Consider the following 27,583-nt stretch of genomic DNA (forward strand, 5'->3'; position numbering starts at 1 on the left):
TTTTGTTCACATTCAGAGACAGGTTGTTGGCTCTGCACCAGTCTGTTAGCTGCTGCACCTCCTCTCTGTAAGCCGACTTGTTATTCTTGCTGATGGGACCCACCATGGTCGTGTCATCGGCGAACTTGATGATATGGTTTGAGTGGCTGTGGATTCGCTGGGTGTATGCATGCTTTGCCCCTCTGATGGCCTAGGACAGTTTGGCCCTTGCTGTTGTTAGGGCTGCCTTGTCATCTGCTCTGAGGGCAGAGTCACGGGTCCTCAGCAGTGCACACACCTCTGCGGTCATCCATGGCTTCTGGTTAGCGTGTGTAGTGATGGTCTTGGACAGAGCAATATCATTAATGCACTTGCTGATGTAGCTGGTCACTGATGCTGTGTACTCCTCTAAGTTGGTAGAGTCGCCATCGGTTGCAGCCTCCCTGAACATGTGCCAGTCAGTGTACTCAAAGCAGTCTTGAAGAGCAGATGGCTCCTGCTGGCCAGGTCTTCACCTGCTGCTGAACTGGTCTGGAGCACCTGACGAGCGGTCTGTATGCTGGGATTAGCATAACAGAGATGTGGTCTGAGTATCCGAGGTGAGGGCGGGGCTCTGCCCGGTACGCACTGGGGATGTTTGTATAAACTAGGTCCAATGCGTTCTCCCCCCTTTTTGCAAAGTCCACATACTGATTGAATTTGGGGAGCACTGATTTAAGGTTCGCGTGGTTAAAATCACCGGCAACAATAAACAGGCCATCAGGATGTGCGTTCTGCAGTTCGCTAATAGCCCCGTACAGTTCACAGAGCGCCTCCTTAGCATTAGCGCTGGGGGGAATGTAGACACCGAATATAAGGACAGAGGTGAATTCCCATGGCAAATAAAATGGTCTGCATCGAACTGCCACAAACTCCACTAACGATGGGCACTGTCTGGAAACCAGCACAGAGCTCTTACACCATTCCGTGTCGATGTAAATACACACACCAGCACAGCGGGTCTTACCGGAGACAGCTGCATCTCTGTCCGAACGAGCCCGTCTAGTTGGATGGCAGCGTCCGAAATCCCATCAGTGAGCCATGTCTCTGTGAAGACAAACGCGGAGCAAACTCTGTACTCCCGCCGAGTATTACGTTGGAGTCGGATGTAGTCCATTTTATTGTCCAGGGAGCGGACATTGGAGAGCAGAATGGACGGGAGAACCCGCCGGCTAGGGTTTGCTTTTTGCCTGGCACGTACCCTTGCCCGCTTGCCTCGCTTCTGCTTCCTCACACACCACTTACGATGTCTCGATCTCCGGCTACCAGTATCAGGCAAGGCCCGTTCCCCTCAGCAAGCCGACATCGCGTAATTCAGCCAGCAGATCTTTGTGGAGGTTTGTTTTTGGATGATCTCTGTATTGTAGTAGTGTCTGGCGATGGTAGATAGTCACTCTGTTATCCGTGTGCCCTAATGGAAAATTGTGTATCAAACTTAAACTAGAAAATTTAATTAAAGTAACACCAGGTCTGAAAGGCCGCTGCTGCCGTGCCGCGCCGCCTCATGGGAGCCTCAGGAGTCGCACCACCAGGTTTAAGAACAGTCTCTACCCTTCAACCATCAGGCTCTTGAACAAAATAGAATGGCCACACTCACTTGCCCCATCATTGAAATGTTCCAATAACTAGTGATCTCACTTTAAGGACTCTTTCTTTCATTATCTCATGTTTTCATTATTTATTGCTGTTTATTTATATTTATATCTGCAGTTTTTTGTCTTCTGCACTCTGGTTGATCTTTCATTGATCCCATTATAATTATTATTCTATAGATTTGCTGAGTATGCGCACAGGAAAATGAATTTCAGGGCTGTATATGATGACATATTTGTACTGTGGTAATAAATTTACTTTGAACCTGAGGACATTTTGGAAATACTGACATGAAATAACTGATGCAAGAGACAGGGAAATATTGCAATAGAAAAGTGTATTTATCAAAAGTAGGTGACTAAAAAATGTTGCTTTATGAGCTACAAGAGTCTAAGGTGCCACTTTTCCAATCACAGAACCTTACTTTAATTTTTGAAAATTGCAAAGTACTGTGGAATAACTTATTTCTGTGATAAAACAAATGATCCTTTTTAATGGCTGGTAGAGTTTGTTAAGCAATGCTGTGCCTTTAAGACCCACCCACCGCTATTCAGAGACCAGGACTTTCAATTGGCCCCGCCTGGGGGATGCTCTTTACTACCCCCTGGCTGCAGGATGATCATTGTGTCAGGCTGGCGGTTTCATCCTGCGCCCTCTAGTGCCAGGATGACCACTGCCTGCATTCTGCGCCCTCGGTGACGGGAGGCCCTCGCTGCTGCCACGCCCCTGGCGGCGGGAGGACCACGGCGCAGCTGGAACCAGCAGTCAGAGAGCGCACTGCCACCGTGTCGGTTGTGTGCTCACAAGGGCCGTCCAAAGTGTTTACTGTCTGCGTCTGTGGTCCGTCATCTGATTTCTTTTCCGTGTTCTACATTACTGTTTTACTGTGTTGTGAGTCGAGGCCGTATGAACTGTCAGGCTGGATCGAACCAGGAAGAAGATTGAGGAATCCAAGGAGAAATTCCGCCGGGAGATCCGCGAGTCCAAGGCCAAGATGTTCACCAAATTCACCAACATCCTGCAGCAGGCGGTGGAGGCGGTGAGTCCCGGCCAGACCTGCCGAGCCCTGCCCTCCCCTTCACTTTTCCGCGGGATTCACACCGGGCCTAGGGACCTGGCATAACAATACTTCATGTATTTCCTTAACATTGCATCTTTTGCTTTGTTTCGATTTATTTCTAAAGCTTTATCAGGTACAGGCCTTGCGATAATTGAGCTGTCTCCTCCCCTCCAGCTTTCCTTCCCCACTTTGATGGTCCAATTCTTCTGGGGTGGGGAGAGTAGGCATTATATGTTGCGACTGCGGCTACATTGTTGTCTTGGAACCAGCTGTTGGCCCCAGGCTTGACTTGTTCGTGCACAGTGTGATTCCCCCCTCCCCCGCCAAACAGCCCCAGCACCTTGTATACAGGGTATGCTTAGGGGGAGGATATGTCTTTTGTCTGTGTAATTGCAAATTCCACTAGTTTGGGAGTGATCCGAAGAAACACTTGCTTTCGTTTATTTCTGCCTCTTCTGTATGTAATTGCAGTGGGCAATGCAAAAAGGAAACAAAGCAAGCAATAAATAAAGCAAGTGTGATTAATAATGCAGAACATGAATAAAGGCAGGTTGGTCATTAAATAATCTCTTTGTTTTAGGAAGTCTGCATACTTAGAAACAACAATGTGTCTCAGCACATTGACACTATGAAGGGAAATAAACAACCTGAAAATTTGCTTTATTATGCTTATACTCTCACTTTTTATTCCTCTCTGTCCACTTTTCCATCTCTACTACATTAAGTGCTTCGAGGGATATTTTTCCAAATTAATACTAAATTAGAGCTTATCTCAAGAAACTTGGAGATAGTTGCCGAATTTTACTTTTCAAGCTATAATTCTTAATGGAGTATTTGAACTACAGTGGTCGTCATCATCATCATCATTATGTGCCTTGTCGAATGACAGGAGTGATTTGCCGTTGCCTTCTTCTGGGCAGTCTTTATAAGACAGGTGACCCCTGCCATTATCAATACTCCTCAGAGATTGTCTGCCTGGTGTCAGTGGTCACATATCCAGGACATGACATGCACCACCTGCTCGCATGGCTTCATGTGACCCTAACTGGTGCTCCACCTTGCCCAAGGATGACCTACCTACATGCTAGCGGAGGGAAGAAGTGCCCTCCAACCTAGAGATGCATCTCCAACCTATCATCCGTCTGCAGTGGTATAGGGTTTAACTTGCTGGAAGATAGAAAAAAACACCAGTCTTTTACCGAGATGCAAAGAACATGGACACTAATTAAGACTTTGAGAAGTGTGGTTAAAAATAAAGGAGTATTGGTTTAATTGAGATGAGTTCAGAAAGAGTGGAAACAATGGGGGAGCTGAGTGTTGAGGTAAAGAGCTTACAGAGGTGTGGTGCTTGTTTTAGAGAAATTGTTGAGATCAAAGGGTGGCAAGGTGGAGATATGTCTCTACCAAAGGAGGTGTAAGGTGCTCCTTCCCTCCACTAATGAGTAGGCCACCCTCGGGCAAGGTGTAGCATCTGCTTAGCCCTCCCCCGGATCAGGGCCACATGAAGCCATGGGAGCAGGTGGTGGACCGGTCGTATGAGCAGCTGGTGCACATCACAAGTCCTGGTTATGCGACCACTGATGCCAGGCAGACAATCTCTGAAGATTATTGATAATGGCTGGGGTCACCCCTCTTGTAAAGACACTGCCCAGAAGAAGGCCATGGCAAAACACTTCTTTAGAAAAATTTGCCAGGAATAATCATGGTCATTGATAGACCATGATCCCCTGTGTCATACAACATGGTACATAATGATGATCAAATTTAACAATAAGTGGGTTTTTTTGGAAGGTACGATCATCCTTTCATTGGCGAACACTTGGCTAGTATTTGATATCATTTTGTATGGTGTTTTACAGGGGAACAAATCAGTCTTTTGAATAGTATGGATATGTGTTTAGCAAAATAAACTTCATCAGAATTTGCCTGATTCTCAGATTCATACCTGCCTCTGTCATGTAACTTTTTCTGGACATTTAATAATTACCATTTCTGTTTTTAGCAGTTATTGTATGAAGTGTCACTTGTATGTGTAAGTTGCACATAGATACCTGCGTGAAAAATTTTAAGCTTTAAGCCAAGCTAGACACTTTGTTAAGATTTCCATACTTTATGTGATCACGCACTACTGGGACACACAGTCCAAATTTCGGACAAATGAGTCAGCTGTCAAAAGTAAAATGTTGTTTTTGTTGCACAAAATGATTTTTTACTAATGTGCAGTGATAAATAAACTATCCTGCTGTGAACAAACACACTGATCTCATGAACTGTGGTCACCGTGAGATGTTCTGCTGAAGGTCGCCTGGGTTAAAATATCCTTGTTTGTTTGTTTATGGGACATGAGAGTTGCAGATAAGGCTGGCTTCCTCTGTCCATCCCTAACTGCCCTCGAGGAGCCAGTTACGATCTACCGTCTGCTGTCACTTTGGTGAAGATATTCTGTGTCCTGACGAAGGGTCTCGGCCCGAAACGTTAACAGCGCTTCTCCCTATAGATGCTGCCTGGCCTGCTGTGTTCCACCAGTATTTTGTGTGTGTTGTTCTCTGTGTTATTTAGTGAGTTCCAGAATTTAAACACTATAATGATGAAAGATCATAGATTATTTATTCATTCAATTGCTCGTTCATTTATTGAGATATAGTGCAGAATAGGCAATGCTGACCCTTACTACCCACCAACCCACCTTAACCCGAGCCTAAAGACAGAACAATTTACAATGACCAATTAACTTTCTAACTGGTACGTCTTTGGACTGTGAGAGCCTTCATAATCCAATTACACCCATGTGACCAATTAACCCACTAACCCATATGTCATGGGAATAGTGAGTGTGGAGCACCATAGGAGGGCTCTGGGATAGGTAGCAGAGGAGGAGTGCCTAGGGCAGTGAATGGTGCAGGTGCAGACACACCCAGCCTTGAGATGCCAGGCAAGATCATTTGATGCAAACAATTGCTTTGTTGGTCACTACAGAAAGTCTCTCTGGTGCGCTCTCTTTTCCCAACCATGATTCCCCTCTCCCTGCCCCTTCCCACTCTCAGTCCACAATAAAGACCCATATCAGAATCAGGTTTATCATCACTCGCATATCATGAAATTTGTTTTTCTTAGGCATCCTAGTGATATATATGTGCCTAAAACTTTTGCATTGGAAATGTATGTATTAATATGACATCATCTTGTTTGTGAGTAAATGTACTACTTCTGAAAAACTTTTAAAGTATTAAGGAACATTATTCTTCAGAAAATTGTATTATGGGCTTCCTCGCACATTCATCAGCAGCATTATCTGTCAAATTAGGTTAGGCTGTTGTCTTTGAGGCAAAATCTTGTCACTTGATTTCACAAGCATTCTGTACTGTTATATTTCACCAATAATGCCTTTTCAATTTGATTATATATTTTCCATCTGGTTGGTGAACCAAATCATTGATTTTTTTTCTATTTCCTGTGTCCCCAACGTGTGGGATATTTTTCTGTGATTTGCATTTATCATATAATGTAGACATAAGTTTGCAACAAGAGCTTCCTCCAGTAAGCTTAAAAAAAGAGGGCAGTGTATTTCCAAATCTTATTCCTTTACTTAAGCAAATTAAAAAGTTAAATAAAGTTCTTCTTCTTCTTCTTCTTCTTCTTCTTCTTAAACCTCATCATCCCAACTGGGACATTGGCCACTAACAGCAACTTGCCAGAGTCCTCTGTCCTGGTTCAGTCTTTCTGTCTTTTAAAAGTGTAACCCATCGAACATCCTTCTTCTCCCAGGGATGACATCTTTGGAGCTTCTGTTGGCTTTTGTATGGCTCTGTGTATTTACGAGATGGGGTTGCTAGCCTCCACTCTCTTCCTTTCGTAGTCGGGCGTGGGATCATCCAAGGTGCGGTTCGGTAATAGTTACAGAGAAGGATAAGGCAATCGATCTTGCACTTTTACATCCACGTGGTCCAATTAATCCACTAATCTTTGTTGTGGAGAGATATGATAAAATTATGACTCAGATTAGTCTTGCAAAAGTAAAATAAATTATTTAATATCAAAGTACACCTATGTCACCATATACAACCCTGAGATTCATTTTCTTGGGGACATACTCAATAAGTCAATGATAGAGTAATAACCATAACAGAATCAATGAAAGATGGGATCACTGTGGGATTCAGCCAGTTGTGCAAACCATAACAAACTGCAAATATAAAAGGAAAAGGAAAGAATTAAGTGAATTTATCCCCTTTGATTTAAGAGCCTGATGGTTGAGGTGTTCCTGAACTAGTGATGTATGCCCTGAGGCTCCCGTACCTTCATCCTGATGGCAGCAGTGAGAAGTAAGCATAGCCTGGGTGGTGGATGTCCTTGATAATAGATAGGGTTGTCTAGTATGGAAGCATGTCTTTGGCTGAATTTGTCCATGTCAACCAAGATGCCCACCTGAGCCAGTCCAATTTGGCTGTATTTGCTTCACATCCCCCTTCCTATCCATCTGTCTGTTTATGTGTCTTTTAAACATTGTGATTGTACCCACTTCCTCTGTGTTTCAAAACTTTTAAATCGTTCCTTTCTCTTCTTAAACCCATACCCTCGACTTTTAGACTTTCCTACACAGGAACAAGGTGTTATAATTCAGCTTATCTGTGTCTCTCTTGATTTTAAAAATCTTTATAAGGCCACCCCTCAGTCTCCTAGGCTCAAGGAGAAAAGCCCCAGTGTATCCAGTCCCTCATTATAACTCAAGCCATTCAGTCCTGGCAACATCTTGATTCAAAGTTTGTCCAACTTGCAGTCAGTATAAAGAAATTATTTAGAATATTGGCAGTCTCTTCTATAGAGCCAGGCTGCCTTGTAATGACCTATCTCTTCATCGTCAGTCTCATGGGGTTCATTCTGTTTTTGAGGATTCTGAGGTGACAGATGAATTCAATGTGAAAACCTGATTTTTTTTTCTACAGATGGGGCAGAAGGTGCCCGGTAAGGAAGGTGGGTCATTTGTGGGGTGATGCACTCCTGCTGAATGCTGCTGATCATGGACCCGGGTCCTCGATAATATCCTGAAGTTCAAAGGAAGCTTATTATCAAACTATGTATATATCACCATGACTCCGCTCAGATTAATTTTCTTGCAGGCATTCACAGTAGAACAAAGAAGTACAATAGAATCAATGAAAAGTTACAAAGAACGACAAACAACCAGCATGCAAAAGAATGCCAAATGTGCAAACCCAAAATACACCATTAATAAATAATATTGAAATAATGAGTTATAGAGTCTTTGAAAGTGAATCCATAGGTTATGGAATCAGTTCAGCTTTGAGTTGAGTGTAGTTATCCACGCTGGTTCAGGGGCCTCATGGTTGAAGAGTAATAACTGTTCCTGATCCTGGTGGTGTGGGTCCTGAGGCTCCTATTCCTTTTTCCTGATTGCAGCAGCGAGAAGAGAGCTTGGTGTGGATGGTGGTGTCCTTGATGATGGATTCTGCTTTCTTGTGGCAGCGTTCCTTATACATGTGCTCAACGGTGGGGAGGGCTTTCCCTGTAGTGAACTTGGCTGTATCCACTAGATTTGTAGGATTTTCTGTTCTTGGGCATTGGTGTTTCCATACCAGGCTGTGATGCAACCAGTCACTGTGCATTTATAGAAGTTTGTCAAAGTTTTAAATGACGTGCCAAATCTGTGCAAACTTCTAAGAAAGTACAGGCACTGCCGTGCCTTCTTTGTAATAGCGCTTAGGCACTTGATAATGCCAAGTTACTGTGCCTCTCACCCTTTGATTCCACAGATTCCTTGGACTGGCTCATGGACCTCTGGTTTCTTCCTCCTTTAGACAAGAATCTGGTCTTTGGTTTTGCTAACATTAAGTTGTTGTGGCACTATTCAGCCAGGTATGGTGTTAGAGCTTAGCCTCACAGTCATAAGTATAAAGCAAGTAGAGTGGGGTGCTAAGCACACAGCCTTGTGGTACAACTGTGCTGTTGGTGATTGTGGAGGAGATGATGTTGCCAATCTGAACCGACTAGGCACTGCAAGTGAGAAAATCGATGAATGTTCCTTTAACACTTTGAATGTTCATCAGTCAAAGGTTCCCTATAATTGGTGGGGATGCTTCAAAGGAGGATTTGAGAATATTTGCAATTAAGTTTCACTGTACACCTGATGATCACTTCTTTTGACAGAGCCCCGAATGGATCATTTTAGCGAGTCTGCTGAGAGGCATGCAACCAGCATGGCCTGCCTAGCAGCTGGTGTTATGTGTAATACACAACCATTTCCAGTTTTTTTTTAAGAGGGCTCTACAACAGGTAGTTAAAACTGCCAGTGCATCACCAGCATCAGACTACTGCCATCAAGGACATATGCTGTATACAAAAGGTGACGGGAAAAGGTCAACAATATTATAAAGGATTCCACTCACCCTGCTTATGGACTGTTTGTCCCACTCCCATCATGGAAGAGGCTGTGCAACATCCATGCCAGGATCATGGTCTCAACACTGTTACCTTTCCCATCAACACCTCCATCCATTAACCCACCCTACCATCCCATGTTTCATATGCCCTGCTATTACCTAAAAGAGTTCCTTTTGCCAACAATCACTCGTCACCTGATCATTCCAGTCAGTGTTACAGAAAGGAGATGTCGCGGTCTGGGCAGAGAAGTTTCGATTCTCATTCAACTGGCCTGGGTGCAAGGTTGAGATTGCTCTGAGTGCTGAGTTCATTTAAAGAGCTTGAGAACGGCTTTGGCCTGGATGACGGAATCTGAGCTGGAACAGGGTCGCTGGGCAGCGTGGTCCAGCCCTGGAGCCTGGGTCCTAATGTGAGGAACAATACGTTGTTACAGACAATTTAAGTGCCGGCCCAGATCAGAGGTGAGCACTGATTTTGCTCAATCTCCATGATCTTCACTCACTCTATGGCACTGGAGTCTTTCGATGTCTGTTGTTGGGTCAATTTAAACGCTGGCCCAGATAGATTGGTCGGGACGAGAGTTGATCTCATTCGTTCTCTGTGATGGTATCTCCATGCCGCTGAGTCTACGAAGACTGCCCTGGCTGCTGCTCTCCTTGCCCGCTAATATGATAAACTGATAAGGCTTTGGGCTTACTCCCCTGCTCCGGGGTTTGGATCTGAGGACTCAATTTTGGTTCGAATGCTGTTCTTGTTCACTTCAATTGCATGATTATTTTTTTTTGTTTCTCTTGCACATCAAGTGTTTGCTCTTTTTTTTTAATCGTGTTTTTTTTTCAGATTTCTTGCTCTGTGGCTACCAGTGAGCAAGGAGGTCTCAAGGTTATACAATCTATGCATTCTTCGATAATAAATGAACCTTGAATCTTGAACCTTGTGTTACTGTATATGCATACAATCAGTCTAAGCTAATCTTATGTATATACGGCCACACTCAGCAGTTACTTCGATATTGTTTTATAGAATTGCTTTTATATTACTGCATTTTTATGCTTACTGTTCTTTTATGCTGCAATCATTTCATTCTCATTTACACTGTTGTACTAAAGAGTGACAATAAGTAATCTTGAATCTTTTTTATGCTGCTGTGAATAAGTCAGCCAAAGCTGGGATCCTAGTCGTCTCTGAGTAGATGTAACAACAACTTGGTTGCTGTCAAGTTGATGCGGTCTCTCGTCGATTCCATTATGGTTATTATTCTATTCTGGACTTACTGAGTATGCCTGCAAGAAAATTAAACTTATGGTTGTATATGGTGACATACGTGTACTTTGATAATGAACTTACTTTGAACTGCACCTGTGTATTGCATTTCAACCACAAAGGTTCAGGTGAGCTTGTTCTGGAGTGTGAGTAACATGGGTTGAAAAGTTCCCAACTAATTCTGAAGATTAAGTCTGCTCCAACAGGAGGTTTGTTAAAGCTGAAATCCAACATTGCTATGAGGAAGAACATTGTAGCAGTGATACAGTCTCGCTGAGATTGGAAACTCATTGCCTGGGATTGTAGTTTGTACACTGTCAGGAAACAAATACTGTTTCCAATTGGCTATCAACTTTGAGGAGAGCGTTCCACAATCCTTCCATTAGTGAGGTCAAAAAAGGACTCACTTCCAAGGACTCTACAACTTATGTTGTCAGTTTTATTTATTTACTATTTGCACAATTTGTCTTGTACACAATGGTTGTTTGCCAGTCTTTGTATCGTTTTTCATAAATTCGATAGCATTTCTTTATTTTCCTGCAAATGTCTGTAAGAAAATGCAACTCAAGGTAGTATATGGTGTATGTATACCTACTTTGACAATAAATTTTAATTTAACTTTGTGTACACCCACACCCACCCACCCAAGAATATGTATGGCCTTGATGACTGTACAATGGTGTGTGTGAAAAGTTTGACCACAGACGTGTGTGTTCTTCCATGTGATTGTTTAGGACGTAGCTAGGCCAGAATTTAATATTTAATCGCTATTCCATATGGCCTTCAGCCACTAATGAATACCTTTAATCACTGAAGAGCTGCTGGGCATTGGTTTTCATCATTTTCACCCAGTAACAAAAACTATTGTCAGTGTCCAAGTCAATGTGCTTGTGTACTGGATGTCACAAGCTTGGAAGATACTGAGACACTGTGTAATAAAATTTGCTGAGATGCTGCAACATGGCCTGTAGTTTATGCACGCTATAGCTGGACTATGCCAGTGGCGGAAGTGGAAGAACATGTTTACATTTGTGGATGGGATGTTAATCAAGTGGGCATTGTGTGTATGTTGCTTTGGAGTTCTTCATTCTGTATGGATTTGGGAATTGATTTCACTCTTGGAGAGTTGATACAAAACATTTTATTGATGTTAAAACTACATCCAGTACACCAGGGGTGGGGGAAACGAATGATTGATGTGGTGGTTGGAGAGTATTCATACCTTGTCCTGTTTGAATTTCTTCATTGTTTGTGGAAATGTACTGTAAATTCCGGACTATAAGCCGCTACTTTTTTCCCACGCTTTGAACACTGCGGCAACACTGCAGCCTATACTACGGTGCGGCTAATGCATGTTTTTTTCATGCCGCCAAAAACATTTTGCCTCGTAACAGTAGACCAATAAAATTGATGAGTAGTTCACAGAGGTCCAATGAAATTGTACGATAAATCAAGCGTACTTTCACAATTAAATTATTGTAAATCAGTCATTTGTACTCACCCTCATCAACATGGAAAACACTCGAAGAAAAGCATATGATGCAGCTTTTAAGTTAAAGGCGATCAATCTGGTGGTTGAAGAAGGAAATCGAGCTGCTGCACATAATCTTGGCATAAATAAATCGATGTTGAGACGGTGGAGACGCCAGCGTGAAGAACTGAGTCAATGCAAAAAGACGACAAAAGCTTTCAGAGGTAATCATAGCAGATGGCCCGAACTTGAAAACTTTCTTGAAGACTGGGTTAACACACAGAGAGCAGGCGGCCGCGGTGATTCCACCGTGCAGATCAGACTGAAGGCTAAAGCAATCGCCACCAAAATGAAAATCGAAGATTTTAGAGGTGGGCCATCGTGGTGTTTTAGATTTATGAGACGAAAAGGCCTGTCCGTCAGGGTACGCACGACTCTGTGTCAGCAGCTCCCTTCCCACCACGAGGATAAACTTGCTAACTTCCGCACATTCACTCAAACAAAGATAGCGGAGAATTCCATCGGGCCAGATGATATCATAAATATGGATGAAGTACCTTTGACGTTTGACCTGCCTCTCACTCGGACTGTTAATAAAAAAGGTGACTCGTCCATCACACTGAAAACAAGTGGCCATGAGAGAACGCATTTTACTTGTGTTCTGAGCTGCACAGCATCCGGACTAAAGCTTCCACTGATGGTGATTTTTAAGCAGCTGACAAAGTTCAGTGAAAGCTGCCATCAAGAGTACAAACTCAATTCCAGCTGTGATTCCTGGGGGCACCGCGAAGTATTTGCAGCCACTGGACATCAGCGTGAACCGGGCATTTAAAGTGGCGCTGCGCGTTGAGTGGGAGGCTTGGATGACGAGCGGCGAGAAATCCTTTACCAAAACAGGACTCATGCAAAGAGCATCTTTAACTCAAGTCTGCCAGTGGATCCTAAATGCGTGGAGCCGTGTCACAACATCCACCATCACCAACGGGTTTCGAAAGGCTGGACTGCTGCGTGATGAAGAGGACCGCGTGCACTCAAGTGAGAGCGACAACGAAGAGACAAGTGAGTGACGAGATCCTGAGGTTGTTCAATTCGGACACTGAAGGACTTTGATGGTTTTAGTGCGCAGGAGGAAGATGAAGAAGGCGATCAATAACTTTTCCTGGTAGGCTGCAGTATATATATTTTTTTTACCAGTCGTTAGGAGATATTGGAATGTTGTTCGTGCACTGTTCAGTAAAAAAGTATACGCAACGTAATTTGTGTGTTACCGATACGTATGTATATTTAAAAGTAGCTGTGTTACAGGCACTGTTCGAAAAAAAGCATTTGCAATATGTATTTGTTTATGTTACCATACGGATTTAATTAAAAGTTTAAAAATCCTCACGTGTAATATCTTTCTGTGTAAATATCTCATATTACAACGTGGGACACCTGCGGCTTAAAATCCGGTGCGGCCTGTACAAGTATAAAATTGATTTTCTTTCTAAAATTAGAGCGTGCGGCTTTTAATCAGGTGCGCTCTGTAGTCCGGAATCTACGGTACTCATTTACTGCGAGTGGAGAAGTTTCCCTCACACTCCTCACCTGTGAAGTGGAATTATGGAAGCCTCGGAGAGTCAGATGGTGAATCACCTGCCCCAAGATATCATCAAGAGGCATAAAAACAAAGCTTTGCAGATGCTAGAAATCTTAAGTAGCAGAAAAAAAACAATTGAAAATTGGCACGTGAGGCAGTTTTTATGGAGAGGGAAACAGAGTTAACATTTCAGATGTAGTGTTAATTTTGCTTCTGAGTTATATATACTGCATGATCTGACCAGAATTTTGTGCTGTGGTCATGAACTTGCTTGAGTACATGGTCACTACCTATTTGACAATTATGTAGTGTGAACTTTTTTTATGATATGTAGACTTATGTCAAGAGTGCGGTATAGTTTTGAGATAACTTTAGGTCTTTTTTTTTACTGACTCTTAGATTTTGATAGGACAATAAAGTACATTGTCTGGGTTGTAAGAGTTAGAGTACTAATCTGGACAGCTGGCTTTCTAAATAAACCATCCAGTTTTGTCCTGAAAAGGAGTCTGAAACATCGACTATGTTCATTTCCATTGATGCTATCTGACCTGAGTTCCTCCAGCATTTTTTGTGTGTTGTTTTGAATTTCCAGCATCTGCAGACTTCCTCATATTTATCCAGTTTTCTGTAGTGTTATACATCAGTTTTAGTGTTTACATTGGAGACATGTCTTGCTCTCATTAAGATTAAACCAAAATTCCCTTTAAGTCTGGAGCAGTGAAATCCTAAAATAATTATCTTTATTTAGCAATGGATAGTAGTTCATAATATTGCTGCGATATTAGCAAATGACTACAAATGAATATCATATAAAGATATGACCTGCATTGCATAAACTAAATACCAAAATAGCTTCTTTTTTTTACTATAGACTCTGAACATAATTTACAGTATTTTTTTATATATATATTTTGTGTCTGACATGGTAAACTAAGTGATAAAAATGTGTCTGCATACGTAATCATGAGGCTGATCAATATAAAATGATCAGTAATATCTATCTAAAGGTAGTCATTCAAGTTTGGGTCCATTTAAAATGAAATTAAAAATAGTTTCCATGTGATATCTGGTAATTATGCCAAACAAGTGAAAATCAATCTTGAATCAGATAATCCATTGTTATTTAAAAGCAGGTGTAAGTTCTCTTGCTCTGCTGTAATCCTTTGATACCAAAATTGGTCTGGGTTCATACTAATATCAGGACAGCATTTGAGAAACGATGCAAGGCAATTCTTAATTGGCTTAATTAAAGGTAGGAAATCTATCTAAACAATTTATGTTCATCATCTTCTGCTGCTGTAGCCTATCCACTTAAAGGTTTGATGTGCCTTCAGAGATGTTCTAACACCACTGTTGTAACACATGGAATTTTGAGTTGCTGATGCCTTCCTGTTAGCTTCACCCAGTTTGGCCATTCTCTTCTGACCTCTCTCATTAGCACTGCGTTTTTGCCCACAGAACTGCTACTCGTTGGATGTTTTTTTTTGTTTTTTGCAACATTCTCTAAACTTTAGAGATTGTTGTGTGTGAAAATCCCAGGTCAGCAGTTTCTGAGGTATTGAGACTACCCTGTCAGGCACTGACATTCATTCCTTTTTCAAAGTAACTTCGACCACATTTCTTCCTCATTCTGATGTTTGTTCTGAGCAACAACTGAACCTTTTAACCATGTGTGCATGTTTTTATGCATTAAGTTGCTGCCACATGGATTGGCTTAAGAAGCGATTTGGGGCCTGTCAGGCTTGTCTGCGAAGTGAGTTGGAGGCAGTTCTTTGTGGACTTTACGTGCCAAGTTTTAAAAAGTGAGCAGGGTCTGTCGGGACTTGTCTGCGGAGTCGGAGGTTGCTGATGTAGAATAGTAACGTAGAAAGAGCCAATAAAAAGACGTGCGGTTTAGGCAGAGCAGCCATTGTTTGAGTGAATAGTGTTAGAGTGGTCAGGCTTGGGCAAGAACAGGTGCTGGCTAGAGCTTAAGTTTGAGAAGTTAGAGATATAAAAGTTTAGGCAGGATGGTAGTTCAGGCAATGGAATGCTCTTCCTGAGAGATGTAGGATTTCAGGTTACTAAATGTTTTCTTAATGACCTTATCTGCAGTAAATGCACCCAACTTCAGCTCCTGACTGACAAAGTCAAGGAACTGTAACTAGAGCTGGATGTACTCAGGACCATCTACGGCAGCTGGAAGCTTCATAGATGAGACATGCAGAGTCCAAACTTGAGATAGTAGATTGGTGACCAGCAGGAGAAGTAAGGGGAGTAAACATTCCATGCAGAGTTTCCCTGTGGCCATTCCCCTCCGTAACAAGTGTACCCATTTGGATATTGCTGGGGGCGGGGGGGGGGGGGGGGGGTAGAGTAACCTATTAGGGCACAGCAGCAGCACCAGGCACTTGGCACTGTGGCCAACTCTGAGGCTCCTCAGGGATGGGGAAAGTCAGGCAGAGCAATAGTGTTAGGAGTCTCAAAGAGAGGTATGTCCATTTAGAACAGAAATGAGGAAGTTTTGTAGACAGGGTGATGGATCTGTGGGATTCATTGCCACAGACAACTGTTGAGACCACATCATTAAGTGTATTTAAAATGGATGTTGCTAGGTTCTTGGTTCATCAGGATGTCAAAGCTTATGGGGAGAAGCCAGGAGAATGTGTTTGACAGGGATAATAAATTAGCCATGATGGAATGGTGAAGCAGACTCAGGGGAACAAATGGCTTAATTCTGCTCCTGTGTCATATGGTCTTATTGCTGAAAGAGTTTTGCATTATCAAGCATGTACAGGTGTACTTAATAAAATGGCCACTGAATATTAACTGAGGAGGAGTTCGTTTACTATGAAGGAAAATTCTACCATTTCTAATCTTACTAGGCCCCAAAAATGCTGACTGGTTCTAAATGGCTTTTGGAATTGATTAATGATGTTGATTATGTTTTCTGTAAGCTTGAGTATCAGGCTCAGATCAGGTGAATTTTCTGATGAAGTAAGGTTTGAGCCAGGCTAGGATGTGTCGTGCCTTCCAGCTCAGTATTACCCATATCAAAATGACTTGTTGAGTATTTCCCCATGTCCCCTATTCTTGATCAACAGCAATGGATCCTTTTTGAGCAGAGAGATCAGAGAATCCAAATGATCTGTCAGCACAGAGTAGCCACTGCCAGTGCCTGCCACTCACTGTGCTGGTAAGAATGCATCTCTGAGCCTCACACAACAGCACTGAGCACTTGCGGCACTTGCCCCAGTTTGTGCAACACCAGCTCTTGTTGACAGCAATTGCAGTGTACCTTATTGGCTCACTCCACACTGAACTAGTCATGATGAGGTTACTTTAACCACTTCATTGCTGCAGGAGTGCCAGTGGATGGCTGAAGTTTCTGCTAGCTTCCTGATGCAGCAGTTTGAAGGACAAGGGTTCATATCAGGTTCATAGCCCAGCAGAGATGTCAGTGATATAAATCTTTGCGCAGTGCTATCATGTTCCCTTTTGCAGCGATTCCATTTCAACTCTTGGCCCCAGGAATGCATCTACACAGCCAAGTGCTGTTAGTGTATTTTGTAAAGACACTAAATCCATGACACTGAGATAATAATTAATGGAAGGAGTAAGGTTAGTAAAATAGTAAAAATAAAATTAATTAAAATGACAGCCAGAAGGATAATTAAAGTAACTCTAGTGTCAGGCAAAGATTTGCTTGGGGATTCGGGAGAGAAGGAAGTTCAGATCCTTTATAACAATAATAGGAAAAAAATTAGATTTGGTCAATAGATAGTTCTTGTTCACATGAAACTTCCCTTGCCAATTTTTTTTTTGAGCAGGAAAATGGTTATGAATCTTAAGTACAGTGGATTCTGGTTAATTAGGACAGCCACTTAATTGCGCCAACTCTTGCAGAACAAATCTAAATCGAGAAAATAGCTGGGATTCCATTTAGCTATTTGGGACGCTATGCCACTTAATTGAGATAGGGAGCTGTTGCTGAACAGTTTCTTACCAGCATCAGTCATGTGCACCTGCGTGGGCATTAGACTCAACGCCCGTGCTTCGAGTGAACATTTTTAAAATTGCGTCAGTTTCGTCTGTTTGTCTTCAAAAAGCAGTGACTTTTGTCACTGATTGTTAGTGAGAAATGAGCTGTAAGACAATTTAGTACTGGCTTGCTCACTGTGGTTTCAAGGCTTGGGGATGTTAGAAACAGCCGGGAATGAAAAAGAAACAGTTTCACTACTTCAAATTAGAAACTATAAAGAATCTAAAGGTATCAACAATCTTCTTGAATATTAGATTAGAAATGAAGATTTGGAGTATGCAGTCATCAACAACATTGTATGAAGGAAGTCCTTAATCTGTACGAGGTGTCTGAGCTGATTTTGTTCATTTACAGTCCAAATACAGGCGAATTATGTAACCCGGATTAATTTCTCCGTCGATAAATATAGGAACTAATACAGTTTTATAGTACAGCAGTAATATTGGTAGTATTCTAATTTGTTCTATCTTTAATTTAAATACAGAATATATTACTCAGTTTGTCTTTTTATAACTTTTTAACTGTTTCCTTAAAACTTCACATAATTGGGGTAGCCAATTAATTGGGCCAAAATGTACTGGTCCCTGTGTGTCCTGACTTACAGGAATCCACTGTATTCTGATAGTAATAACAAACTTTTAATGATGTTAATATGGTTCTTATGAAGGGGCTCATTGTTTAATACTGTTTATCAACTGTATCTATTTTTCATTTGCTTCCTAACCTGCTGAGTGTTTCCAGCATTTTGATTTTATTTCTGAATTTAGTACTTGCATTTTTTAAAGAAATTCCATTTCATAAATTTAGATTTTGTATACTTAGGACATGGGATTACTTAACTTGTTTAAATGTGCCGAGGTAGGTTATCAAATTGAATACTTAAAATGAAAGGGAACATCTCCTGACCCTGAAATACAATGAAGCAGGGTTTTTCACAAATTATTCTTTAGGTGGCAAGGTGAAGATCCATCTCTACCAAAGGAGGTGTAAGGTGTTCCTTCCCTCCACTAATGCGTAGGCCACCCTTGGGCAAGGTGTAGCACCTGCTTAGCCCCCCCTCAGCCCCACCCCTTCCCCCTCCAGATCAGGGACACGTGAAGCCATAGGAGCAGGTGGTGGACGGTCGTATGAGCGGCTGGTGCCGATCACATGTCCTGGTTATGCAAGCACTGACACCAGACGGATGATCTCTGAAGAGTATTGATAATGGTTGGGGGTCACCCATCTTGTAAAGACACTGCCCAGAAGGAGGCAATAGCAAACCACTTCTGTAGAAAAATTTGCCAAGAACGATCATGGTCACAAGACCAGGATCACCCGCATCATATGACACGGCACATAATGCTGATGAAGATATTATCCTTTCACTAAACTTGGTCATAGTTCTGCTATTTAAAATGCAACTGCACAGTTTTAATTCTATAAAGCATACTCTTAATTCACATTTTACTTGTTACACGGTAGAGTAATAAGATTTCAAGTGAAGCTGTCAGGGAGGGTTGGAAACGGAATCGGTTAAGATTAACAGGAATATGGCAATTGGAACCCTTCTGAATTTAAAGAAAGTGCAGGACGCTGAACAAGATGTGTTGAAAGGGAACAGAGAACTAGGAGCCCAGTAAGTTCAAAGGATTTGTGCAATCTGGAGTTACTGTGAGTCTAAAGAGGGTATGGGAACATAGGTGCCATTTAGAGAGAACAAGGGATTCTGAGCCACAGTGTGTGAATGAAAAATAAATTTGAAAAGGGAGCGTGGAAACAGCTACTGATGTGTGAGAGGAGGTTGGGGAAACAGCACTCAGATGCTAAACCAATTGGATTTTCAAATAGAGAATTATCAGAATTATTATGAATTAGATGTTCAAAACTCTGCAGTGTCTGCCAGGAAGGATTTGGGATCTGTACAGCTGTGTATCTCAGCCAGTCACACTGGGTCATAATAGAGCATAAAGTCTAAAACCCTGACGCAAAAACAGAAAATGGTGAAGATCTTCAACTGGTCGAGCAGTATTTGTGGGTAGAGAAATAGTCAGCATTTGGGGTCACTGACACTGATCTTTTGACACTAGTTCAAAAGTTAACGTATGCTTAATCTCTCAATAAAGTACCATTATTACTAAACTTCTAGTGGATTAAAGCAACTCAGGCACCAACATCCTGATAATTGTGTTTATTCGAGCATATGTGCTCGCTGAACCTGCTGCCCAATTTATGGCCTAGTAACAGGGAGCCCTGATAATTCATGATTGTTACTGAGACAAAATCTGAAATATAGTTACGAGAATTGCAGCTAACATGGGAAAAGTGTAGAATCTTTGAAATAAAGGCAAGGCAATGGATGTTGTCTACGTGGGCTTTAGTAAGGCATTTGACAAGGTCCTGTACAGGAGTTTGATCAAGAGGTTCAGTTACTCAGCATTCAGGATGAGGTAATAAATTGGATTAGACATTGGCTTTGTGGGAGAAGCCAGAGAGTGGCCTCTCTGACTTGGAGGCCTGTGACTAGTGGTGTGTTGCGGGGATCAGGTCTGGCTCCTTTGTTGTTTGTCATTGATATCAATGATTGACAATATGACAATATGACAATATGACAATATGACAATATGATTAAATTAGCAGATTTGCAGATGACACCAAGATTGGGGGTGTACTGGACAGTGAGGACAGTGAGGAATTCTATCATGGCTTGCAGGTGGAGCAGAATCAGCTGGAAAAATGGACTGAAGAGCGGCAGATGAAATTTAATGCAGACGAGTGTGAGGTTTTGTAGTTCGGTAGGACCATCTAGGCTGGGTCTCCCCAGTGAACGGTAGGGCACTGAGGAGTGTTGTAGAACAAAGGGATCTGGGACTACAGTGACATAATTTGTTGAAAGTGGCAGCAGAGATAGATAGGGTCGTAAAGTAAGCACTTTGGCCTTCATAAATCAATGTATTGAGTACAGAAGATGGGATGTTATGCTGAAATTGTTAAAGATATTGGTGAGGCCAAATTTGGGGTATTGTGTGCAGTTTTTGGTCACCTACCTACAGGGCATATATAAACAAGGTTGAAAGAATGCAGAGAAAATTTACAAGGATGTTGCCGAGTCTGGAAGACCTGAGTTACAAGGAAAAATTGAATAGGTTAAGACTGTATTCATTAGAACATAGAAGACTGAGAGGAGATTTGATAGAGGTATACAAAATTATGAGGGACATGGATAGGTTAAACGCAAGCAGGCTCTTTCCGCTGAGGTTGGGTGGGACAACAACCAGAGGTTATGGCTTAAGGGTGAAAGGTAGGAAGTTTAAGTGGAACATCAGGTGAAACTTCTTCACCCACAGTGTCACAAGAGTGTGGATTAAGCTGCCAGCACAAGTGGTGCATGCAAGCTGGATTTCAACATTTAAGAGAAGTTTGGATAGTAGGGATATAAGACATTGGAGTAGGATTAGGCCATTTGACCCATGGAATCTGCTCTGTATTCAATCGGCTAATTCCCCTCCACAGCCCCACTCCCTGGCCTTCTCCCTATAACCTTTGATTCTGTGGCTAATCTCTGCCTTAAATACCCCCCAATAACCTGGTCTTTATGCCTGTGGTAACAGATTCCACAAATCAACCACCCTCTGTCTAAAGATATGTCTCCACATCTGTTTTAAACCCTCTAACCTGAGGCTGTGCCCTCTTGTCCTAAACTTCCCCCATCATGGGAAACATCCTTTTCCCATCTACTCTGTCTAGGCTTTTCAATATTCAAAAGGCTTCAGTGAGATCTCCCACCCCACCCCCCCATCCTTCTAAATTCCAGTGAGTACACACCCAGAGCCATCAAATGTTCCTCACATGATAACATTTCCCCGAAATCATCAGAGTGAACCTCCTCTGGACCCTCTCCAATTCCAGCACATCTTTTCTAAGATGAGGAACCCAAAACTGTTCACAGTACTCAAGGTGAGGCCTCACCAGTGCCTTGTAAATCCTCAGTATCACATCCCTGCTGTTATATTCTGGACCTCTTGAAATAAATGTTAACATGGCATTTGCCTCCCTCACCACTGACTCAACCTGCAAGTTAACCTTTAGGGTGTTCTGCACCAGGACTCCCAGGTCCCTCTGCATCTCAGATTCCTAGATTTTCTCCCCGTTTAGAAAATAGTCCACACATTTATTTCTACTACCAAAGTGCAGAACCATGTATTTTCCAACATTGTATTCCATTTGCCACTTTCTTGCCCATTCTCCTAATCTGTTGTAAGTCCTTCTGCGGCCTTCCTGTTTCCTCAGCACTACCTTCCCCTCCACCAATCTTTGTATCGTCTGCAAACTTGGCAACAAAGCCATCTTTTCCATCATCTAAATCATTGATATGCAGCATAAAAAGGAGCAGCTCCAGCACCTGCCTGTGGAACACTAGTCACTGGCAGCCAAACAGAAAAGGATTCTTCTGTTACCACTCGCTGCTTCCTGCCAATCAGCCAGTGTTCTAACCGTGCTATTTACTATGGAGGGCAGGTCAATGGGAATAGGCAGTTTAAATTGTTCAGCGCAGGTAAGATTGGCCGAAGGGCCTGTTTCTGTGCTGTAATTCTCTATGACTCTGTGATAATTCTCTAGTTTCTTTGATATTAAGTTCCTTTATTGTACCTGCTCTTTTTCCAACTTTTCTGCAAATACTTTTGATGAGGTCAGGTCTAATATATCACTGAAATCCACCCAGGAGATAATGTTATAACAGAATTTAGACTACATCCCCCCACCCATCCCCATCCCCAGCCCCATCCCATAGGGCATGACAACTTAACAATAACTGAGCTGCTGAAAAATAATTACTTTAAGCTTCAATTTGTAATATCCTTATCACATGGCAAAAAGCAAACTGCCTGATTGTTGTTAGACTCCAGCATCTGCAGTGTCTTGTGTCTCCATCCTTATCGTATACTTTTGTATACAAGAATTTATTGTCTTTTTTTTATTTTGACGTGCTGGCAAAGGACTCCACTGATGCCAACATAAACATCTAGTATGTTTTCTAACTTTGGGATATTCATTCCTTAGTTCAGTAATAAAAATCAGCAAAGCTGATTTGTCTGGCATGGTCCCCATTCGCTGCCTGACTTCCTGATTTCCAAAACAATTGAATACAAACTTTAATTATTTTGAAAAATAATTTTACAAAGCGGCTCAGTTCATGTTTTTTGTCTGCACACTAACACCGCCACCCAGGACATGCTCTCTTCTCGCTGCTGTATAAAGAAGAAGGTACAAGAGCCTCATGACTCGTACCACCAGGTTCAGGAACAGCTATTACCCCTCAACCATCAGGCTCTTGAAACAAAGGTGATAACTTCACTTGCATTATCATTGAAATACTGCAACCTGTGGACTCACTTTCAAAGACTCTTCAATTCATGTTCTTGATATTTTTTGTCTGTTTGTTTATTTATTTATTATTTTCTTATTAGTTCATTTTTATTATTTATTTACTTTTGTATCTGCACAGTTTGTTGCCTTCTGTACTTTGGTTGAACACTCTAATTGGGCAGTCTCTCATTGACTCTGTTATAATTATTCTATGGATTTATTGTGTATGCCCACAAGAAATGAATCTTGGGGTTATATATGGTGACCTATATGTACTTTAATAATAATTTTACTTTGAAGTTTGAAAGATTGGTAATCATTTAATTCAGGTAAAAAAAACTGCTCAATTTATTTGTGCACAGTGAATATTTTGCTTGTATCCTATTCTTTATAAAAATACAGGCACCTCTCTTTATGGAAATGTTCTGTTCCTAGAATTATCTTAAGCTGATTTCTCTGTATGTTAGAAATGCCCATTTTCCATAGTAGCCTATATCATAATGCTCTACATACACGAGCTATAATTATTTTATTTCATTGAATAATCGCCCTTTACTGAATACATGACACCTACTGGACAATACATTGCTAACTTGAAATATGTTTGAAAAGTAAATGGGAGAAGTTGTGTGAAGTTGAGCTTCTATAAGTTAGGTCATTCATAACTCAAGAAGTTGTTTGACATTGGGATACTGTGCTACATTGGATTGGTTATTTGAATGTTGTATATGAAAGGTTTTAGAAATGTAGGATTGTTTTTCCTGAAGCTGGTATTACCATAAACTTTTAGCTGTCAAAAAGTGACAGTGGTTAAATAACACACACAAAATGCTGGTGGAACACAGCAGGCCAGGCAGCATCTATAAGAAGAAGCACTGTCGACGTTTCGGGCTAAGACCCTTCATCAGGACTAACTGAAAAGAGAGATACTAAGAGATTTGAAAGTAGTGGGGGGAGGGGGAAATGCGAAATGATAGAAGACCGGAGGGGGTGGGATGAAGCTAAGAGCTGAAAAGGTGATTGGCGAAAGTGATACAGAGCTGGAGAAGGAAAAGGATCATGGGACAGGAGGCCTCAGGAGTAAGAGTGGGGGGGAGCACTAGAGGGAGATGGAGAACAGGCAGACTGATGGGCAGAGAGAGAAAAAAAACTAAATATGTCAGGGATGGGGTAAGAAAAGGAGGAGGGGCATTAACAAAAATTAGAGAAGTCAATGTTCATGCCATCAGGTTGGAGGCTACCCAGCCGGTATGTAAGGTGTTGTTCCTCCAACCCGAGTTTGGATTCATTTTGACAATAGAGGAGGCCATGGATAGACATATCAGAATGGGAATGGGACGTGGAATTAAAATGTGTGGCCACTGGGAGATCCTGCTTTCTCTGGCGGACCGAGCGTAGGTGTTCAGCGAAACAGTCTCCCAGTCTGCGTCGGATCTCACCAATATATAAAAGGCCACACCGGGAGCACCGGACGCAGTATACCACACCAGCCGACTCACAGGTGAAGTGTCGCCTCACCTGGAAGGACTGTCTGGGGCCCTGAATGGTGGTGAGGGAGGAAGTGTAAGGGCAGGTGTAGCACTTGTTCCGTTTACAAGGATAAGTGCCAGGAGGGATATCGGTGGGAAGGGATGGGGAGGACGAGTGGACAAGGGAGACGCGTAGGGAACGATCCCTGCAGAAAGCAGAAAGGGGGGGGAGGGAAAGATGTGCTGGGTAGTGGGATCCCATTGGAGGTGGCGGAAGGTACGGAGAATTATACGTTGGACCTGGAGGCTGGTGGGGTGATAGGTAAGGACAAGGGGAACCCTATCCTGAATGGGGTGGTGGGCGGATAGGGTGAGGGCAGATGTGCGGGAAATGGGAGAGATGCGTTTGAGAGCAGAGTTGATGGTGGAAGAAGGGAAGTCCCTTTGTTTAAAAAAGGAAGACATCTCCTTCGTCCTGGAATGAAAAGCCTCATCCTGAGAGCAGATGCGGTGGAGACGGAGGAATTGTGAGAAGGGGATAGCATTTTTGCAAGAGACAGGGTGGAAAGAGGTGGGAATAGTCCAGGTAGTTGTGAGAATCTGTAGGCTTATAGTAGATACCAGTAGATAAGCCGTCTCCAGAGATGGAGACAGAAAGATCAAGAAAGGGGAGGGAGGTGTCGGAAATGGACAAGGTAAATTTGAGGGCAGGGTGAAAGTTGGAGGCAAAGTCAATGAAGTCCACGAGCTCAGCATGCGTGCAGGAGGCAGCGCCAATGCAGTCATCGATGTAGCGAAAGAAAAGAGGGGAGCGGATATCCGTATAGACTTGGAACATGGACTGTTCCACAAAGCCAGCAAAAAGACAGGCATAACTGGGACCCATGTGGGTGCCCATGGCTACACCCTTGGTTTGGAGGAAGTGGGAGGAGCCAAAGGAGAAATTATTGAGAGTAAGAACTAATTCTGCTAGATAGAGGAGAGTGGTGGTAGAGGGGAATTGGTTAGGTCTGGAATCGAAAAAGAAGTGAAGAGCTTTGAGACAGTCCTAGTGGGGGATGGAGGTATATAGGGACTGGACGTCCATGGTGAAAATAAGGCGGTAGGGGCCAGGGAACTTAAAATCATTGAAAAAATTCAAAGCATGTGAAGTGTCATGAACATAGGTGGGAAGAGAGTAGTTAAATATTTCACTTCAGTAAAAAACAAGTGAAAGGAATCACAAAGGATTGTACATAAAATTACTTATGGAACAGATATTCAGCTGTTTAAAGAATCTGAGAAAGCTGGGTTCTTTCATATCATTTATTTTACCCCAGCCCTGAAGAAGGGTCTCAGCCTGAAATGTCGACTGTTTATTCATTTCCATAGATACTGCTGTGTTGCTCCAGCACTTTGTGTGTGTGTTTGTTGCTCTGGATTTCCAGCATCTGCAGAATTTCTCATGTTTATTATGTATTTTAACATAGGCTGTTGAACACCATAGTGTAGATACATGCTTTAAAGCTATGTGATTTATACTTGAGCTCCATTATTCACTGATTAGCTCTCTGCAGGTGTGCATATTTTTGAACATGACCTCGGGCAACATCTCAAGGTTTTGTTTGAACAGATGTATTTTTATATTGGGGAACCCATCTATTTTTGTATAAATAGATCTGTTTCCAGACCATTTGTGTCAAGTGGGTCCCTGTAGCTTGATATAGGTGGTCATTGTTTCCATAGAGCCAATTTGGAATTTCCAAAGCAGTCTCTGTTTTTAAGTCTCAGTACATTCAATAGGAAGTGTTTGTTGGCTAATAATTCTTTTTAGGCACTTACAGTGGCAACATTAATTTAAAAAAACTGGTCAGGTTTCTCAATACAAGATGTAACCTGAATTGCCTGTATGTCCTGTGTTAACAAGTTTCAACAAATCTCTTGCAATACTGTAGTTGAAGTAAGAAATGCTGGAAAAATTAACAGATGTGGCAGAATTTATGGAGCAAGGAGATGAGGTGGTGAGCACCTCCAAATTTGTTAATGATCTTTTCACCAAGTTTCCTGATGAATGGTTCTGATGCCATAAACCAGAAATGATAAGTCTTCTTTCACCATAGATGCTGCCTGACCTCCAAGTATTTCCAGCATTTTTGAGTTTTATTTCAGATTTGCATGTTTTTTTTTGCAGATGGGGCAGATGGTCTAATTCTGCTCCTATGTCTCATGGTCTTAAGGTTTTTTTAATTTTTGGATTCTTCTTCTAGTGTTAAGATCTATTAAGAACTGGCTGAAGGATGCTGGCTCCGTTCTTCACCAATTCCAGCATACAGACTGGAGCACGTTTGTTGCCCGTGCCACCACAGACTCTCAGATTAACAAACACGAGGAAATCTGCAGATGCTAGAAATTCAAACAACACACACAAAATGCTGGTAGAACACAGCAGGCCAGGCAGCATCTATAGGCAGAAGCACTGCTGACGTTTCGGGCCGAAGTCCTGACGAAGGGTCTCGGCCCGAAACGTCGACAGTGCTTCTCTCTATAGATGTTGGCTGGCCTGCTATGTTCCACCAGCATTTTCTGTGTGTTGCTGTCAGATTAACATTGACTTATATACCATCTCTGGCCTTGATCACATCAACAAGTGTGTAGATAGAGTGACATCACAAAAACAAATAAAAGTTTTCCCCAACTAGAAACCGTGGTTGAAAAGATAGGTTCGCCTCCTGCTCAAAGCCAGAGATTCAGCTTTCAGGTCTGGAGACCGGGAGGCTTACAGCTCAGCCAGGGCCAACCTGAGGAGGGGAATCTCTCAGACTAAACACTCGGACCCCTGGTGCATGTGGCATGGCATACAAGTCATTACAGACATCAAACCACCTAGTACTGTGCCCCTCTCCAGCTCTGCTTCCCTTCCTGATGAGCTCAATTACTTCTACACTCCTGACGAGTCCTGACAAAGGGGCTCAGCCCGAAATGTCGACTGTACTTCTTCCTATGGATGCTGCCTGGCCTGCTGCGTTCCACCAGCATTTTGTGTGTGTTACTTCTACACTTGCTTTGACCGAGAGAACAAGGAGGTCACCTTCAAAGCGGATCTCCCACCTGGTGAACTGCCTCTCTCACTCTCCACCTCTGATGTTTGTGCCACCCTGAACAGGGTGAATATACGGAAGGCAGCTGGTCCAGATGGAATACCTGGCCGTGTGCTCAGGGTCTGTGCGGGGAAGTTGGCCGGGGTCTTCACGGACATTTTCAATCTGTCCCTGGCCCAGGCAGTTGTCCCCACAAGCTTCAAGATTGCCGCCATTGTGCCAGAGCCGAAGCATTCCACTGCCATGGCACCTAATTGACTTCTGCCCTGTTGCATTCACCCCCATTA

At 42.5% G+C, this 27,583-nt stretch overlaps 1 protein-coding gene across 1 annotated transcript in view; it reads left to right on the forward strand.

The window, feature by feature from the left end:
- Nucleotides 1–2,357: 2,357 nt before the first annotated feature.
- The window catches only part of fhip2a (FHF complex subunit HOOK interacting protein 2), an 88,844-nt gene continuing 63,618 nt past the window's right edge, over nt 2,358–27,583 (forward strand). Inside the window, exon 1 of the mRNA XM_059947921.1 lies at nt 2,358–2,650. Within this exon, the coding sequence (XP_059803904.1) occupies nt 2,606–2,650 (45 nt within the window). The 5' untranslated portion in view covers nt 2,358–2,605. The remainder of the gene's footprint in view (nt 2,651–27,583) is intronic.

Source organism: Hypanus sabinus, chromosome 22 (genome assembly GCF_030144855.1).
Source record: "Hypanus sabinus isolate sHypSab1 chromosome 22, sHypSab1.hap1, whole genome shotgun sequence".
NCBI classification, from domain to species: domain Eukaryota; kingdom Metazoa; phylum Chordata; class Chondrichthyes; order Myliobatiformes; family Dasyatidae; genus Hypanus; species Hypanus sabinus.